Raw genomic sequence first — 20,052 nt, 5'->3', positions numbered from 1 at the left:
GAAGCCATCGAAAAAGGCGTCGAAAAAGTTGGTAGAGGCCTCGAGGAACTCGAGAGTATCGGAATTCTACTCGAGGTGGTCGACATTCTCGTGATCGAGGCTCTGGGTATAACCACTGGCTGTGAGGTGGCCGCGGGTTTGTCCTTTCGACGTAGTTGTCCGCGTCGAAGACGGCTTCGAATCGACTGACCTGTGCGTCGAAGAACCCTTCGATAATGGCGTCGAAGATGCAGATCTATGCGTGGAAGGGATTTCGACGATGGCGTCGAAGATGCGACCTTGCCTTTACTCGAGGGTTTGTGGCGCTCTCGAGTAACTTCTTTTGCCGGGTGCTGCGACTCGCGGCGTTTTGAATTTATCACCCAGGGTATCACCCCTCAGCAGTCTTCGAGGTGGTCGAGGCCGCTTACTCAAAGACGCTAAGCATCTTTTTCCTGAATTCCTCCCACTCAGCCTGAGAGCTATGTTTTGTGGGGCAGGAGACCCTTTTCGGGGAAACTGAAGACGAGGCAGGGGATCTTCTACGTCTCTTTTTTGAATGCTTAGATCTCGAAGAGTGATGGGAACTGCTTCGAGACCTAGAACGAGAATGTCTTGTGATGGCGAGGAGACAAATGTCTTGACTCCACCGAGGAAACTTTCGTAGAAGTTTTAACTGCCTTACCTCTCTCAAGCTTCCCCTTATGCTCCTTCAAGGTTTTCGCCGTCATGGACATGCAGTCCTCGCACTCCGAACAATGGTGCTCGACTCCCAGGCACCACAAACAGATCCTGTGAGGATCTGTCAACGACATCTTCTTTCCACAGCCTCGACATTTTTTGAAGCCGGACCATGGAGTTGTCGGTTCGGATGAGGAATCCATAGAGTACGAGTCGGTATTCGAGGAATAATGAATTATATTTCACTGAAGAACTGAGCAACGATATTCCGAGGCACCACGAAGCGCAGAAAAACTGAACTGAGCAACGGACACTGCGTGTGACTATTTATGGGCATGGTGACGTTGGTGCCGATACGGTGGCTGTCGAGGGACACCAACTCAACGGACGTCGATGCGCAGCGCCCTCTACTGAACATTTTTCCCGAGGCCAGCAAGCTGGAGACGAATTATCAAAGATAAGGCATACGTCGGAGGACACAATCCGTTTGAAGGGTTAGATATAACACAATGTGTGAAGGCGAGCAATCAGTGGGATTGACGCCTTTGGAACTGCACCAGATGACAAAACGTTTCCATTTGCTGGCATAGCAATAAGGTGTGTTAGGCTTTCTTGCCTCCCTCAGCATGTCCATGCATCTTTGAGGGAGTTGCAGATGTCCAAACTATGACCTCAGGAGCCAGGCTGCTATGTTCAAAGTTTGCGGCATGGGTGCAGAGTCTCCCCCCTGTCATGAGACAACATGTTGTACGGGCAGGGCAGCTTGACTGGTGGGGAGAGGGACATTTCCATCAGGTGTGCGAACCAAGGTTGGCGGGCCCACATGGGAGCCACCAGAATCATGGTGACTGGTTCCTGGTGCATCTTGTGTACTATCTTGTTCAGAAGGGGAGTCGGGGAGATAAAGCATAGACACATTTCCCCAACCAAGTTATCCAGAGACTGTTCCCTTTGGATCGGTTCTGGGGGTACCTGGAGGCGTAATCTTGGCATTGGGCATTCTCCTGAGTAGCGAACAGGTCGATCTCTGGAAACCCTCATTCTGCGAAGACGTTAGATACAATGTCTTCGTGCAGTCGGCATTCTTACTCTTCTGGCCGAGGAAATTCTCTGCCGAGTAAGTCTGCCAGAAGATTGAGTTCCCCTGGACATGTTGGGATATCAGGAACATCTTGTGTTTGAGAGCCCATATCCAAATGTTCTGGGACAGCTTGAATAGCCCTGGAGAGTGAGTGCCCCCCTGTTTGTTCAGGTAATACATTGCTGTTGTGCTGTCGGTTAAGACCAGCACTGTCTTGTTGCTCCTGAAAGGCTTTCAATGCTTTGAACACTGCTAGTAGCTCCAGTAGGTTTATATGGTTGGACGCTACCTGAGGGGACCACACACTGTGCGCTGTCTGTTGAAGCAGGTGAGCCCGCCACCCCGTGAGAGATGAGTCGTGAGAGTGGCTTCCACTGCAGGGGTGGTGAAGGTTTTCCCCTTCAAGAGGTTCTCCCTCGACCACCACTGCAGAGAGAACAAGGGCTGGCAAGACAACAGATCTTCCCATTGTCCGCTGGCCTCACACCACTGGCTGTTGAGCCACTCTTGCATGGGACGCAGGCGCGCGATGGGAACCAAGTATATGCACGACGCCATCATTCCTAGCAAACGCATAGCATTGCGTACCGTCACATCTCGACTGGCTACATACTGAGGAACCTGAGAGAGCATGTTCTGAACCCTCTCGCTGGAAGGGAAGACTAGACCGTTTTCCGTACGAATTAGAGCCCCCAGGAACTATTTTACTTGGCTGGGAACTAAGCTGGATTTCTTTTCGTTGATAGAAAATCCCAGGCTGCACAGTGGGTCTACTGTTTTTTGGGTGTTCGAAAAACAAACAAACGAGTCCCCTGTGATGAGCCAATCGTCGAGGTAAGGGTAAACTGGAAATGAAAGTCTGCGCAGGTGTGCCGCTGCCACTGCCAGGACCTTAGTAAACACCCTTGGTGCCGAGGCGATGTCGAAGGGGAGTACCTTGAACTGGTAGTGTTTGTCCTGAATCACAAACCTTAGGAATTTTCTGTGCGCTGGCAGCATTGAATTATGAAAGTATGCATCTTTCATATCCAATGTTGTCATGAAGTCCCCCTGCTTTAGCAATGGGATCACCTCCTGCAGTGTTACCATGCAAAACTTCTGGGGCTTTATGAACTTGTTCGCAGGGCGCAGGTCTAGAACAGGACGCATGGTGAGATCCTTTTTGGGTACAAGGAAGTACACTGAATAGATACCCTTGTTTACCTGAAGAATCGGGACAGCTTCTATGGCGTTCTTTCCCAGCAGCGCTTCCACCTCTTGGATCAGGATCTGCAGATGAAAGGCGTCGATGTTTCGGCAGTCTGAACTGTGGAGGTCTGGCGAATTCCACGCAGTAACCGTGGGAGAAAGTCTTTAAGACCCACTGGCCTGAAGTTATCCCCTCCCATGCCTTGAGGAAAGATGTTAATCGCCCCCCAACCGGGGAGACATGGGAGGTGACCTGGACTTGGTGGTCATTTCTGACCCGAAGTTGACGCTCCTCTGGAATTGGAGCCTCTACCTCTATTCTTTCCGCGCTTCTAACCGCTCTGGGGGTAGTAAGTGGGGCTTGCAGCCGGTTGACTTGAGTTGAAGTTGCCCGTGCCGAAATTGTTTTGAGCGGCGCGGGCTTGTCCTCGAAAGGACCGCAGAGAATTACTGCCCCTCGGTGAAGAGGGTTTCTGGGAAATTTGGTGCAGTGACTTAATAGTCTTGTGCGCCTTTTTGGCTGTCTCCAACGCATCGTCTACCGCCTTCCCGAAGAGGTTGGCCTCTTCGATGGGTTTGTTGATAATGGATGCCTGGGTCTCAGGCCTGAAGCCCGACGTGCGCCGCCACGCGTGTCTTTCGGAGAGTACCCTGTGCGAGAGACCTGCCTGCTGTCTCTGCGGTGTCCAGGGTATTCTTTACCACATTCTGATTGGCAAGTTTGCCCTCCGAGACAATGGCGAGAAGCTTGGCTCTGGTTGGTTCCGGAACCACTTGAAGGCGTTCTTGGAGTAGGTTCCATTGGGCGTCGACGTAGCTTGCTAGTAATGTCGTGTTATTGGCAATCCGGATGGTATAGGCGGCCGCCGACGTAACCCGTTCCCTAAGGCATACACCTTTTGGACTCCTTGTCTGGAGGTGACTCCTGTGGCAAGGGGAACCCCTGCTCTCTTGCGAGTGTTGGTCACCATCAGCGAGTCTGGGATTGCGTGTCCTTTGATATAAAGAGGGTCTGGACAGTTTTTCGACCCTTTCCCTAGTCTGAGCGGGTGCGAGTAAGGAAGGGGCCAGCCGTCTCTTTACAGAGCTCAAGAGAGGGATAGACTGGTTTGCCAGAGGCTTTTCATTAATAATGTCCTCCGCGAAATCTTGTTCGGGCAAGGCTTCAAGCCTGGCAATTTTAAAGAACTCTGCTGCTGTTGTAGAAAGCCATTTGATCATCCACCGGGGAAGCTTGTCGAATCGGGGTGGATGGGGGAATGTCGAGGCAAACGATAGAGTTGTGATGTCCTCCCAGTTGTCCGTTGCTCCTTGATCTTCCCCATAGTTGTCCAGAAAAGATGACTTCTTCTGTATAGATGTCTATACGTGTCCATCTGGACATCATCTTGATAGTCAACTTGGTGTTGGACATCTTGTGTTTGAGGGTTAGGGTCTACCAGAGCTTTTTTCGGCAGAGGTTGATAAGAAGCCCTGAAAAACTGCTCCAGCCGATCCATACACCCCTCGCATTGCTCCGTGGTCAGCTTGGATGACCCAAATGGACCTAACTGAGTAGGAACCGTGTTCTCCGCCGGGTGCTTGAGAGGGGTACCTGGCTTTCTTCGTAAGAGTCTTCGGGATCGTCTTCCCAATCAGTGGAAAACTTTTCGGCGGATTGGCCCATAACTGTGGGCGGAACCGGTACTAGGCCCACCGCCGTAGCAATCCTACTGATGCTCTTACGGATAGTTGCTGAATCTTCGGGAGGCAACGCCTCCGATGATGTGTCAGCAGTGAAAATGTCTTCCGCGGCTCCAGAAGGGCCAGCGGATGGCTTCTCGGGTAGAGGCCTACTCGTAGTTTGGAGAGTAGCTCCCTTGTTCTGTTTTTTATGCCCAGTCATGCGCTGCTGCGGATGCGGGGAAGGCTTCGGATCAGACCGATCCGTGGGCGACGCCGAAGTTTCTGGTGGACCCGTTGGCGCTTTCGCCTTCTTCGACAAAGTCGTAGAGGAGGGCGCTTGGGTTGTGTGCTTTGTGCGGTGCGATTGTACGCCCCTGTCACCGGGTGTGGTCCCTGTAGCAAGACCGGAGTCAAGCCTAGAAGGGTCGCGGACGGGCGTGGCAGCCCTAGAATATTCCAGCTCAAGGTCTCTAAAGTCCGCGTTGGATGTTTGGTCATCCGATGTACCCCTGTCACTTTCGGCTGGTGTCGCGGCAGGGGAGGGAGGTTCCACGCATGACATTCCATACGCTGCCCACCGCTTCAACCGGCGCTCCTTAAGGGTTTTAGGTTTAAAGAGTTTATTTGCCGAAGACCGCTTTTCGTCGTGCTCTAGGGGGAGACAAGCTTTACATGACGTGTGCTATTCTTTCCACGCATATCTGACCCCTACACAGGGCAGAATCTAAATGTGGTCCTTTCCATAGCAGAAAGGAAGGGTGACTAGACCAAAAAGGAAAGCAGTGGAAAAGAGGAAAGGCATAACAGTATGGCAAACCCCCGAGCCCACTCTCCCTACTGTGTAGGCCGGCCAGAAGGCCCGACCACGTGAAGTCCAAACGCCGGATCTTAGGCGCCGGAACCCACAGCCGTAGACGATTCCCCTGTAGTCTTCGTCGAAGATTTTCTTGATGGGCGAAGTGACTTAACTGGGGAAAAACCGACAATTCGGTAAGATAAACAATGTCTCATGAAGAGCTCCGCTATAGGGCGACCAGTTATCTGGGCGGAAAAAAACAATCTGAGACACCTCGGTGCATGAGGGATTTTGGGTACTAAACACGTCACGATGGGGATAGTGTTTCAGACACGCCTATGCCGACGTCCCCTTCGGTCCCCGAAAAGACGAGATGCAATACTCTGCGGTTACCACTGGATGTCAGACCATATGCACAGCATGCGATTCTAAGCAGATTAACAAGCATCAGAAGTGTAGGATTTTCACTTAACAGAAATGTTAGAGGAGCAGTGAGAAAGGGGTTACAAAGTAACCCATCAGCACTCCACATAGGGTGGTGTGTGCTGATTTCACAAAAGGAAAAGCAGAGGCATCCCCTAACCTGGAGAACATTAGTTCACAAGGAATATAAAATATAAAGAAAGGAGAACCCAAACTGCTACCAGCAACACCTACCCGCCTCTTCTACAGCTCTTCCTTATTCTTTGGACTTCCTACTTCTCACCTTGCCCCTCTTAAATCCATCAACCACTATGCTGTTCTCACCCTCTGTCTCCTTACCTCCCGTGATTCTTCTACACTCCCTTTCCTCCTCCTGCCCTCCTCCTTCACTCCACCAACCTGTCCCATCTCCCTTTCCTCCCTCCCCTTCAGTGAATTGCTCTTTTCACGGTTTTGTTGTTTGATTCATTCATATTGTAATGCTTTAACAGTTTTATTGTTCATGTCTTATGTATTATGTTGTTCCATGTACAGCGCTTTGGCGTAAGGCGCTTTATAAATCAATAAAATACAAAATACAAACACTGCACAAAAGGTGCTGTGTGCTGCAAAAGTGCAACGAAAGCCTCTACAAAGTATGGAGGACAGCAAGACTATAAAACAAAGTCAAAACAAAATGAACAGGGTTCCCATGGGGCAGCAAAAAAGTGAACGATGGGAATAAGGCTCCCCTCATTCAAGAGGGCAAGAAAATGGTACCAAAAAAAAAAGTACTGAGATCTCACAGATGGAGCGGATTTGGCATAAAAATGAAAGATCTCCCCAAAAGCCTGCCATTGTGTGTGCGCAGTGGCAGTCGTTGGAACTCGCCTTCTACCTTCCTGTGAAGTGACTTCAAGAGGGTTGCATCAGTAAACATTTGTCCATCGACAAGGTTTGCACTCTGCTCCTGGACCCAACCGGAAGAATCCTTGTGCATGCAGCTCCATGCACACCTCACCAGTGCCAAGAGCTGGAAATCCTACTTCCCGCAAATCCCAGTCGGCCCATCCAGTCATCTTGGAAAATTCGAGTCATGGGCGGGTAAGTAAATGCAAAGCATTGGTCTTCCCCCTGCCCTCAAAAGTATAACGTTAAGTAAAAGTCTTTTGTAATTAAAACATTTTATTGGTTTAGAAAACATTAACACGATCGGTCACATTACATCAAGAAGCATCGAGACAAGTAAACACTTTGGGTGGACCACCACGCAACGTGACCCAGAAACACACCGATCATACATGAAGCTTATGAGTAACAATTTCAACACACCTCTTGTCATTTCCCCCAGATTTTCTGTACATGTAAGGTAAGCCCTGTGGATTATATATTCATTTTTCGAGGGACATACAAATATCGATCTCACATCCATGTACTATATTTGGGACGCTCCAAAGCGCAGTCCCCCCCGCCCCACCCTCACCACATCATAATGTTAGGTTTGATCAGACTAATAGCAGTAGATAGGAATAATTGTTCATATCGGTTGAAAGAGGCTGCAACCCAAATCCCTAACAGTAACTTCGGCTCATGTGGCATCTTCATCCCCATGACCGTCACCAGTCTGTCAGTCTGTCAAGGGACGCTCACCAGAAACGGTGTATCTGCTGACAATCTCAAAATATGAAAAAAAAAAGATTCCCTCCAATCCCACACAGATTGGAACGAGTGTGTTCCAACCAAATAAAGCGCATTGAGGCCACACAAGTGGGGAAAAAAGGGCTATATAAATAACAAAATACAATACATCAAACAGTTGTACTCAGTTTGCCCCCATCTAAAGAGCAATGTACGAGGGTAGTGCGCCCTGTGCAGCATTTTCAATTGTACTAGTCCGAATCTAGACAAAATCCTGACCTCTCGTGGGAACATCAGTGCCTCCACCCAGTCTACCAGTTTGATTGGGCCCACATCAACCTCCTATCATGTTTTGAGGCTGTAAGAAATGATGTACCCCTCGACCATCCCTCAAGAAAATATCCTGGGTGGATAGTGTTGGGGAAAATTCTCAAAAAGTTTGCCAATTCCCTTCATTTTAGAGAGCCCCTGCAACTTTGCTGGATTTTGAGCACTTGATTTTTTTTTTTTTTACCTGGATAGTGTGAGACCCTTTTTCCCCACTAACAGGTGTTTTGAATGCATTTTACTCTTGCGTTTTCTTTGGTTATGGAGTTTTAGAGAACTCCATAAGAATAATCTTTTCATGTGTGTCACAGCACCATTTCTTTTTGGAAAGGTCCTTCTAGAGTTGGTCTCTGTGCCAAACCAGGTTTGGTCCCTTGTTCCATTGCCTTTGGTGGGCTTTAGGACTGAAGACCGCCTCTGGCGCCCGAGTGTCTTGGGTGGGCAGGAAGTGAGGGAGGTGCCCGAAACTCCCTGTGCTTAGTCTCCTAGGAGACCCAAATGCACTCTGGCGTGATTGGCTGACTGTCTGGCAAAGACAGCTACCCCTGGAATGAATATGGGGCGGAGGAACAGGATAAAAGGCAATTCTCTTGGCTTGGAAGGCAGAGTCGTCTACTGGAACGAAAGAACCGAAGACGAGCTTGAAGAGGACGGCTGCTGTAACTCCAACTCCTGGCCCGTTGGTTTGCCCTGTGAAGCTGTGCTGCAGGTCCGAAACACTAAGTTCATCTCGACAGAGAAGCCCAGCAAGGACGACTTCTACCTTTGAGTTGGTGGGACCAATCAACTCGACACTAAGCCACCTCGGAGCTGGTTGTATTTTCCTCAGAGTGCTGCAGGAAACCGAATAACCAGGGAGGGGGGGGGGGGGGGGGGACACCAGTTTGTGTGCTTTACTACAGCCACCGGAATTGAAGATTTGCCTAGTGCCAGCTTTTTGACCAGTCCCAGTGCAGGAGTCCAACAACGTCCTCCCTCTTGTCCCCACGACTGAGGCTCAGGAACAGCGAGATCTGCAGGAACTGCCAGGAACAGAGGTTTGTGACCCAACATACAATTCTTCTTGTTCAACTACTTCTGAGAACTTCTACAGAGACTTTACCGTTTACTTACCAGAACAGTTTTTACCTATCCAAGACTTTAGCCCATTGACTTTGGCCTAGCCTATTGAATTGACTCTTCTGGTGAACTAAAGTATCTGCACTGTCTAAAAAATTGTAATTCTTTAATGTTCTGAATCTATTCCTTTCTGCTCCTCCAAAGTATTCTGAATGCCATTTTGCTCCTCCTTCAAAGTAGTTTGAATGTCTCAGAAACTTAACGAGTATAATACTAAAGTGTATTTGTGTATAAGTTAACTGCCTCCTTCTAGTGAATGTTTTGTTGAATACATTAATAAGTGTTTAACCAAGAAACCTTGAGTGTAAGTTTATTTGAACACCTGTGATTGTAGACCTCTGTGTAACATTACAGCTCACATTCCCTCTTGAGATAAGACTGGCTGCTCAGCTCTGCTATCAAAAACTGTATAGTACAGACTTGTACCAAAAGTCTGTTTTGCTTACACCTGTAGTCAGTTGTGTGTAGAGGTCCCAAAGGGTACTGCATACAAACTCTGCCTAACAGATAGGGAGAACGAAAATTTGTACATCTCTTGACTAACAGTGTCTTTCTTTCAAGACCCATTGTTTATGGTCCAAGTAAGAGGAGGAAACGAGTTAAGCACATGAGATTGGGGCGAGAAGCAATATCAATCACAAGAAACAGGACCATGATATTAATGTCCATTCATCTGTTACCCATCTAGACCTCAGGGAATACTATGAAGACCCATGCCTGTGTAATAAAACCGAGATGGGATACTCTGCCACAAGGGGAAGCGCTCTTTAAATAAAAAACACGGCCAGAAGATGTTACTATCTCTGTTGATCTCTTGATAGTCTTCTAGTAAATAAACCCAGCCATCAAACTAAACTCCAATCCGATTTCACTTGACCGCCATTTCCCTCAGCTTCCATGAGCTATTTCCAAACCCATTCCATCTCCCCTCCCCATTTCAAACAAATACTGGGACAAGGAAAAGGCAACCAAGAGTATGGAGGATTACCTATAAGAAACATCTTGAGAAACAGAGGAAAGACTCCCATCAACTACCTTTAGGTTGTCCCATAAAGAGGCGGGTTCAGGCATTTAACACGGACCACCCACACCTGACTCCACTAGACCTTTCAGATCTACACGACAGGCATTTCCTTTTAATTGGAATATTGAAAGTCAGGCATGCCCAACCCTGACCACACACATGCAGCCAACTGATACACACCAGGTATATAACAGGAGGCTACTGAGAGAGCAGAGGGAAAAGCAGTTGGGAGAGCGGGGGGAGGGGGGGGGAATAGGGGCTGCATGGCTGAATCCAGCAGGAGATCCCTTTACAGTCCCAGGCCAGATTATAAAGCTAAGACTGAGCGAGCTGAGCAGGCATACTGGACCAGAGAAGCCACAAACCTGGGAACTGCAGGAAGAAGGATCTGGAGGAGAGCAGCATGCCACAATGCTGGCCCAGTGTTAGAGAAAGTCTGCAGCGTTGCCGGAGAGCCTGTTTTCCTGAGAGCCGAAGCGAGGCCAATCTGACCCGGCTGGCTGTGTCGTGCAATTGCTCGTTCCCTTAGGCCGTGTGCCGGAGCCAAGGGTGGCTGGGGGCAGATGGTGAGACACTGACCTCGACCCAATGCATCCCAGAGAGACCAGTCGCCAGCGCTACGCTACCCGGTCAGTTTGGCATGAGAGAAAAACTCACGAGTATGCGGGTGGCTGGAGTGGGAAAGGGAGGAAAAAGCAAAATTTGTAAAGTGGCACGAAATGGAAAGCAGGAAGGACAGTGTTAAAGTAAGAAAGTGCCAGCGGTACCAAAGGAAGTAAAGATACATTAGCTGCACAGAAGAAAAAGTGAAATTCAGAGAAAAAGGAAAGGGTGTGAGCTACCCAGAAAGAAAGAAGCAAGCACAGGTGTGCACGGAAGAGTGAAAGAAGTGTGCACAGGGCACGCTAGGAAAAAGGCAATGCAAATGTGTACGACAAAGGGAAAGGAATACATAAAAGTGGTGCAGGAAGCACCTAAAGATAAAGAGTGCAAAGGAAAGCAAGAATAAGAAACAAATAGAGCAAAGGATCAGAGTTGTCACGTTGAGGAAAAGCAAAGATCCTGGCGTTTTCTAAAGCCTCTGATTCTAGCCTATGAGAATAACGTATGCAAGAAAAACTGTATAAGGAATAGGCACATACTGACCAGCTGAACCTGTGTTTGGAACTAGAGGGGCCTAAGCTTGGGGAAGGGCACTGTGAGAAACCAAAAAGGAACTGCGATATATTTTGTTGTGTGTTGAAAGCTGGAAGAGGCATGAGCTTGGGAAAGGGAACCCTGAGAGGCCTACCAAAGAAATCAAAGTGCAACCTGATAAAAAACAGACAATATGAAAGCGGGAAGGGACCCTAAAAGGCCCTACAAAGTTGGGGGATTATTGATTTTCTTTATAGTGTTGAAAGTATTGAAGCGTGGGGAAGGGAACACCGAGAAACCTCAAAAGGAACGGTTAAATTTCTTTTGTGGTGTGAAACTTCAATAAGTTGAAGCTTGCAGTAGGGAACCCAATAAACCCAAAACACTGAAGGTATTGGATATCACGGTAAGAGCCCTGTGAAGGTTTAAGGACCAGCCCTTTGGAATTAACTCATTTTTGTGACATTGACCAAATTGCACTTGGTGAAATGACCACCTGAAACCAACTTTGGTATCCCACTTTTTGTTGAACCACTATTTTTCCTTTTTATAAGGTTTCCCATCGCATTTTTGTAAAGATGAGGGCACGCATAGGTTTAGACACAGACTGAATTATTTTGGACTGTTAGACAGCGATGGCCATTAGAAACATCAGTTAAGGGAACCATCCCTTTAGAATGAGGGCCAGTCGGACATTACACCGATTGGAATATCGGGACAGATATTGGCCTGGTTTGGCTCCTTTTAGGCAGGAAGTCTTAAACCTTTCTCTTCCACCTTTTATTTCTAAATCCTCACCTGAGCTGTGGTGTCCCTCAGGGTTCTGCTTTATCCCCCATTCTTTTTAACATCTAAATCTTTCTGCTGGTTCGTCTCATCCGCTCCCTCGGCATCAGGTGCTACTCATACGCAGACGATACCCAGTTGTTGATCTGGCTGGGGTGTCTGTGGGCCTGCATAAGTGCCTGACTACCGTTGGAGTGGATGGGCCATAACTGGCTGAAACTGAATGGGGACAAGACCGAGGTGCTGGTGGTAGGTTCCCCTCCTGATCATTCTCGGTGGATCTCCTCTTTCTGGCCTCCATCTTTTGGTCCTCTTCCAGTTCCTTCCTTGAAGGTAAAGAATCTTGGGGTGTCTATGTCGGCTGAACTTTGACAGCCCAAGTGTCTTCGGTATGCCAGCAAGGGCATTTCCATCTTAAGATCTTAAGGCAAGTGCTCCATCTGATTCCTGTTACAATGCGTCCTCAGGTGGAAGCAGTGATGACCCTAAGCAGTCTGGATTACTGCAATTCGCTGTATTTGGCGCAACCAAAGAGGCGAATTGTCAGATTACAGTGCCTTCAGAATTTAGCAGCTAGGGTGGGAATTGGGACCCCTTATGGGTCTCATAACCCCCTAGCTGCGTACTCTACAGTGGCTCCCTGTGGAACAACGTATCCATTTCAAGGCCCTCTGCATCGTCCATCCGGCTTTGCAAAATCAGGGCGCTGAGTACCTACGTACTAAATTCGAACGCTATGTTCCAAACCGCCTGTTGCGGTCTGGTGCTGCTGGCTTCTTATGCATGCCCCCTTTCCTCCGCTCTCGGCCGAGAGGGCGGAGGGCGGGCTTTCTCTACCACAGCGGCCCAACTCTGGAACAATTTGCCACCTGCTTTAAAACTCAGCACTAATCACTTAGCCTTCGGTAAGGCTTTGAAGACCCACTTGTTCTGAGCTTGGGCCCTGCTTTAACCCGGTGCCCCTCCTTGTTCAGCGATTCTATCCTTTCCAGCGCCATGCCGCCTTTGGGCGACCGTGCGCTTTACAAATGGTTATAACATAACATACACCAACGCAGGAGCCTCAGCAAATAAAGGTTTTAAAAAGGAACACCCTTGAGTCTGTCTCGCTTGATAACAAGCCTGTCCCGCAAAACTCTGTGGACCCAACCCCAAGCACTCTCCTGAGAATAGCCTTAACTGCTCTTGTTTCCCTGGATTACTTTTTGGCTAAGCTAGGAGTGCCCTGTTCACTGCAACTAGGGGAGCCATCTAAATTCTTCAACCAAGCCAGATTCTAGGAATCCATCATAACAGTTTAAGGAAGGGTGTGATTAAGCCAGTTCTCATATGATGTAAAGAAACCTTAAGTCAATGAAAGCTGAATCAAAGTCAGAAGAGCAGACCATGAATATTAATTTAGTGCTTTCCAAAATTTGTAAGGGATCACAATTTTCCGAATGGAACGTCGGATTCAGGTTGTTCAGAATAGAAGTCAATCTTTCAACCGAAAGTAGGCGAAAAGAGTTCACTACGGATCAGGTTCATCTTATCCACATAAATTGATTTATTAAATCATTCGTAATAGTCGGCGCATAGGAAATCTTACCATTTGAACAGTGATGCCCTTGCAATAACAGCATGAGAATATGATCCAGTTTTTAGAATTGTTTGGGTACAATTAAAAAAAATTCAAAACAGATTTAGTAATGTCAATACATTGTTTGTAAGACTGTCAGTTGAGACCAAAAGGTCCTTTTCATTTCAAGTCTGTGCAAGGCCAAGGATTGCCATTTGGTTTGTGCCCTCGTTTCCATACAATAGGTGAATGACTATTAAGTATAATAAGAGCATACAAAGTGTTAAGATCCCAGGTTAGACCATTTGAATAATCTGTCCAAGTGACAGACTCCAAATGCTGAGCATCACCTGGGCAGGCGTCAGGTGAAAGGCCCCCAAAGGACCCTCTGTGTCAAGCCACTGGTAAGAGCTCAGAGCCTCTGGGATGCCCAGAGTAGAGTGGTGGCTAGTTTCAGGACTACCACTGGGACCACTCCTGAAGACTACGCCGTCAGAGAAAGTAGTTGTGGTGTCAGAATAAAGATGGGTGGTTCTCTCGTTACCCCCGCTTCAATGCCACAAACTGCTGTGGCAGGTTCAGTGGTCGAGCAGAGACTAGTTCCTCCCACATCGGGAGCAGCTTCTTATGCAACCAATGGAAAATTGCAATTAGTGGCAAAGGCGTCACATTGAGCCCACAAAAAAGGATCATTGGGAAGCACTGTCATGCAGAGGACTTGGATACAGAAACTCCTGTGTGCCTAGACAAACTAAATAGAAGCGCAGGCTGCCTGGCGATGACCCATTAAGTTAAAATAAAAAGCAAACAGCCCAAACAAAAATAACTGAGCTACTGCTATGCAGGCACCCCATACAGGTAGCATAGAATAAAAGGGATGGCAGGTTCTGCCAGGAGCCAGAGTCATGTTCCGAGGGCCCATCCTCCCTAGCCAGCATAAGCCAACTAGCGGTGTCTAAAATAAAGCTCATATACATTTTGTGAAATGTAGTAGTCAACTTACCTCAGTCATTTTGGGGACCCGGGTTGGAACACAGCGATTACTAAAACCCAACGTAAAATATCTGCCAAGCAGAATGAGAACCGGGCTCTGAATCCTGTGTTTTATTAATTTTATTTATTTGAAGTTAGAATGCGCTTATGCAAAAGCGCTATACGGTTACAAAAAAGTGGTAGCTTGAGAAATAAAAAGCAAACATGGAGCTACTCTTTTTCTTTAAAGAATAGGGAGTCATAAGCTAGTAGAACCTGAAAGAAGCAAACATGACAAAAGAAAACAGTAGGCAAAACAGTTAAAAGTTTATGGGCTAGGAAATGGCACAGAGGAAATTGAATTGGGTGCAACAAAAGGCAAGTCTAAGAATGGAGGAGGACTAAAAAAAGTACAGCGGGAGTAAACAGAACAGACTTAGGAAAGCGCAACATAATGAACACATGCAATACAAACCTACGAAACTGTAGACTGACTGAGAAAGAAAGCCTGCCAGAGCAACAAGAGAAAGGGAGAGATACAGGGACGTAGTAAAAGACACATCATAAATTAAAGATGAAATCAAGCAAAAAACAAAGGATAGCCCATGCAAGTAAGAAACAAAAGGCAAGGTGGGACAACAGCAGTGTAAGTCTTGAAAGCAGAATGGGTAAGAAAATGGTAGATTGTAGGGCTGTTGTAAAGTTGAAAGCAGCAGGAGTGGCCAACAGAAGAACTGTGGTTGGTAAAAGTGAGGAATCAAAAACGATGCCAAGATTACAGACTGAAAATGAAAGGGTGAGTGTAAGGAGCAAATTAAAAAAGGGAGGCAGACTTTAGTAGAGGAAGGGCAAGCATCCATAGCTCAGAAGCAGAGATACAGATGCAAGAGCTTTACATTAATAGATGGAAGAACAATTTGGGACAAAAGGTTAAGTCCAAACCAAAAGAATCGTAAAAAACCAACACAGGGCTTTCAGTGAGATCGAAGTACAGAGGAAGAGGAGTGGAGTAATCAGCAAGCAAGAAACTGCAAAAAAAAGAAACAAACGAGCAGAGGCATGTATAGCAAGAGGAAAGAGTGGTCAATCATGTCACAATGCACATTAAAACAGCAAGTGACTAAGATTGCTTCGAGTGATATGAACCATCATAAAACGAATTTCCCATTTTGAAGTGAGAACATAAATTGAAAGTTTATAAGGAAAAGAAAGAACGATAATGCTTTGAAGGAAGGAATGGAGCAAACGTTCTTTTAAATGATTAGAAGAATGGTAGCATGCATAAGAAGGGAAAAGATCAGAGGAAAGAGTAATGTGGAGGTCAAGTAAGAACATGAGAATACCCTGGGGGGGGTGAGGGAAATCAATGGGGGGTGGAGGGGCAGCGGTCCAGAGTTGCATTACTGGGCTTTGCACACAAACTGGTGACGGAAGCTTCAGAGAGTAGTGAAGCAAGAAAATGGACGGTGCGAGGAGAAGGTGAGGTAACGATAGAGGAGGGAGAAATTATGGGAAACGGAAATGATGGAAAATTATTAAATGTCCTAACAAGAAGGACAAAGCCTACAATGAAAAATGAACTGTTGGTTAGAGGGAGGGACGCAGGGTGGGCGTGAATAGTTTATATAAAGACTTTGAATTGAGAATGGATTGCAAAAACTCACGGAGATGGAATTGATTTTATAAGTAGGCCCAATGAACCAAGCAGTAAAATATACTGCCAAATACAGTGATAAAGTAGGCAGGTGGTTTTAGTTTGAAAAACATGATATGCAAAAGTTGTCATGTACCAAAGGGTGTACAGACACGTGATATGATGCAAACATGCGAGAAAGAGAAAGCCACTATATTGATACACAAGGACCTAATGAAAACCATACTTTATGAAGTTGTCGGGAAAGCCAACGGGGAATTACTTTGATACCTAATCGCTAAATATACATAAAGACCTGTATTTCCAATAACAATAGGCAAGCTACTATCGTGCTATTAACGATATTCTCAGGGAGCTACACAACAAAGAACACAGCTCTTAATAGTGAGCAGCCATAAACAGAGTAGGTTAATAAAACATTTGTAAATTAAAAAATCGGATTAGAATATGTACACAAAATCGGATTTTCTGCAATAAGCATTTAAAGAGCACTACTGACCAATTCAGCACTATTTCCCTCTCCAATGCCTGGAATCATAGGTGTATCTTTGGACTCTGCAAAGGCCTTATCACTGGACATAGGAGCAAGGTCATCTTCCTCAGTGGATACAAAAACAGTGTCTGGGTCATCTGAAAGAGTGACACAAACATCGTTCTTTTTAGTAGAAATGCTGTGCTTCTGCTTTACGGAGGATCTACGGCCACTCCCATGTATTCTACTAGATGAACTGCGAGGCTCAGGATTTTTAACATTAGAGATTGAAGGCTTTTCAGGAGTGTCGGGTGCTTCACAAGCACAGTCTGAATCATAATCAGATGCACAGCCAGCATCAGGCTTTGATGAGTTTACAGTCACTAGAATCTTCGAGTCTGTGCCCGATTTTGATGAGGGCCGGTCCGTGCGAGAGCTGGACGACGGCCGGTCCGTGCGAGAGCTGGACGACGGCCGGTCCGTGCGAGAGCTGGACGACGGCCGGTCCGTGCGAGAGCTGGACGACGGCCGGTCCGTGCGAGAGCTGGACGACGGCCGGTCCGTGCGAGAGCTGGACGACGGCCGGTCCGTGCGAGAGCTGGACGACGGCCGGTCCGTGCGAGAGCTGGACGACGGCCGGTCCGTGCGAGAGCTGGACGACGGCCGGTCCGTGCGAGAGCTGGACGACGGCCGGTCCGTGCGAGAGCTGGACGACGGCCGGTCCGTGCGAGAGCTGGACGACTGCTTGCTTTTTGACTGTTTTCTGGTATCCTCTTTTGACAATGAGTCAGTCTTTCGAGTCACAGAACTTTGATTTCCTCCTTTCTTGAGGGATGAGCTGGCAGGAATAACGTCAGACTTAGATTGTCTGGAGGCAGCATTAGCCCTCAAGGAATCTGTGCTACTTTTGGGTTTCCTTGATGTGCTGCTAGAGCGTGAATGTACACTTTGGGTCTTCGCAGAAGTCTTTCCTGTGCAAAAAAAAAAAAAGTGTGAAGTTTGAGATAATGTGATAGAAATTCAGTAGTCAACAATAGATACACCTTACTTAGTAATGGCAGTTGGATGCATGCATCAGGACATGAATATATGATACATTGGATGATTTATGCTTTTTGGAGCCGTCTGATTGTTCTAATGCCTTTTAGATAACATTTTAAATACCCTGTATTAGGGAGATGTCTCAACAACCATCTGCTGTGTAGTGTATCCACTAAAGGTATTTAGGGTTTCAATCAAAATATTCATCAAAACCATATGGGTATTAATGGAAGAGCAATATAGACTTCAATTAATGCAGCGGTGAAGGCTAGTGGCTAGGTAAAGCTATCCCAAATCTGCAACCTAATAAATAGCACTACACAAAATAAACAGGATTACAGAATTTCATATTAGGCAACCAAGGCAAAATAAGTACATTAGTATAGACAGTAAAGTACTGTCAAAGGGCCCTATGTATAGGATATACATGGTGACAAGCTCAATACATTCTAATGCTAAGGGAAAGGGAGAAAAGAGTTTTCTACACAAACAGATAACTACATTCATATGTCCAGGGATGACTATACCAGTACCTGGGAAGAATAATTGCTCGCACACCACCTCTAAAAAAGGGAAAATGTTAAGACAATGCAGAACAAAGAGGAACTGAAAGGATTAAAAACACAAAATCCAGGCACCGAAAGCCAACAAAAAATATACAATTCGATCATGCACCGAGCTTAGTTGGATACCAGTTCCACCCAAGAAACTAAAAAATTGTAGCAAATTGACAAATGCTATCACATGGGTAAAGAAAGTCCCTTATACATGAACAATAGTTTCTAAAGTCACCTTTTGCCAAAATAAAACAAAACCCCATGGTAGACCCAGTAGAAATACTTATATCCAACAAAGTATCCCTTTCAATTGAGTTTGCAGGATAATAGTTCGATTTCTATGAATAAAAGGTTTACTTACCTTATTTTAGTGTGTAACTATGTCTTGTATGTGGTATTCATAACATTGTAAATACCAGTATTTTCTCACAAGTAGAGCAAATAGTCAACTACATGCAAGGTGCTGCTCCAATTATAGACCCCCAGACAGCTGAAGGGATGGCGTTCATGCAGGATTTGGATCAATGCAAATAATTAGCAATACAGTAAAAGGGGGCCTGAAAAATTCCAGACTACTAAAACTACCTAATTCAAGGTACCCAGATAATTATTCTAGATGCATTTCTGACTACTGCCAATGTTTTGAATCTGGATGCATTTTTCACTACTGCCTATTTTTTCATTCAGCTACATAGTTTAGGTATCCAATGTCGCAACATTGACTTGATATTTAATCTAGCCACTGTTCAGAAGTTCTAGCGAAAAGTTCAAATTAGCCACTGTTAGGAAAGAATTGGTGCAGTCACACTGGGTGCACAGCGACATTCCTAGGATGCCTTTTTTGGATCTCGAGATCTATAAGAGGAACAAGTTACTTACCTGTAACTGTTCTCCGGCATGGGTCGGCATGGATTCACATGCTCATGAATAAAGAATACATAGCAGTACAACAACAACAGGAGGTGGCAAGGCTCAACAGAATCAATTACTCTTACCTCCGGAACAGGCTCACCTTCAAGAGAACAGGTTGCATAGAACTGCTTGGCCGACCCTTGACTTCTCTCTGGAATCCCTGTTGACACAGTAGAATTTCATGAAGGTGTGCGTAGACCTTCACGTAGCAGCCTTGCAGATGTCCAGCAGGGGCACACCAGACCGGAACGCTGTCGTTGCAGCGATCGCTCGGGTGGGACAGCCGGGCAACGGTCGTATTGCCAACCGGTGACAAAGTGATGCAGCCGGAGAACCACCTAGAAATGGAAGCCTTGGACAGGGCCTTCCCATGGTTCAAAAGTTGCAATGTCTTCTGAAAACTCTTTGTGCAGTCCACATAGAACTTCAGCACTCTAGCCACATCCAGCGAGTGCAAAGTTCTTTCAGCCGGCGACAAAGGTGTTGGAAAAAACACAGGTAACACCAAGGGCTTGTTTAGAGAAAAGTCAGACGGCACCTTGGGCATGAAGGAGGGCGTTACTTAGTGGCCCCTTCTCCCACTTTCTCATGTAACATTTTTATGTTATCCAATACTTGAAATAGCTGGTGGCAGTGGTTTAATTTATCCTACCAGTGTGTTTTTCACCTCAGGCTGAACCCTCTGCTGCAGTAAAGCACGCATGGGTGACAAATTGTCAAAATGGCCTTTCTTCTTCCACCATTTTCTGTTTGTGAGATCTTTCTTGGCTTTTAAGGTGTGCGTTGAGACAGGTTTGAGCGATTTGTCTTGCCTTCGGCGGGCTTCAGCCCTGATATGATATGATATGGTATTTGTAACGCGCCTATACACGAGTGTTTCAAGGCGCGACGAGGCAGGGAGGGGGGGAACAAGGGGAAGACAGACAAACGATCCTACTAGGCCAGGTGTCATTCAGATCGCGCAAGTGCAGAGGTAATGGGAAAAGGAGAAGTGCAGGGGGAGGAGGTGGGGGGGAAAGTGCAATACAGGGTAAGTAGCGTAATAAAATAATAAATAATAAAT

At 46.6% G+C, this 20,052-nt stretch overlaps 1 protein-coding gene across 7 annotated transcripts in view; it reads right to left on the bottom strand.

Annotated features, from left to right (window-relative positions):
- Positions 1-20,052, bottom strand: part of LOC138516848 (zinc finger protein 638-like) — a 1,099,812-nt gene that overhangs the window by 805,239 nt on the left and 274,521 nt on the right. For all 7 annotated transcript variants that reach the window (XM_069632280.1, XM_069632282.1, XM_069632284.1 and 4 more), the window contains exon 9: positions 16,507-17,450. In XM_069632280.1, the coding sequence (XP_069488381.1) occupies positions 16,507-17,450 (944 nt within the window). The remainder of the gene's footprint in view (positions 1-16,506; positions 17,451-20,052) is intronic.

Source organism: Ambystoma mexicanum, chromosome 6q, assembly GCF_040938575.1.
Source record: "Ambystoma mexicanum isolate Mex_15411 chromosome 6q, UKY_AmexF1_1, whole genome shotgun sequence".
Taxonomy (NCBI): domain Eukaryota; kingdom Metazoa; phylum Chordata; class Amphibia; order Caudata; family Ambystomatidae; genus Ambystoma; species Ambystoma mexicanum.
Note: the sequence above shows the minus strand (reverse complement) of the source record. Positions and strands in the feature narration are given on the sequence as shown.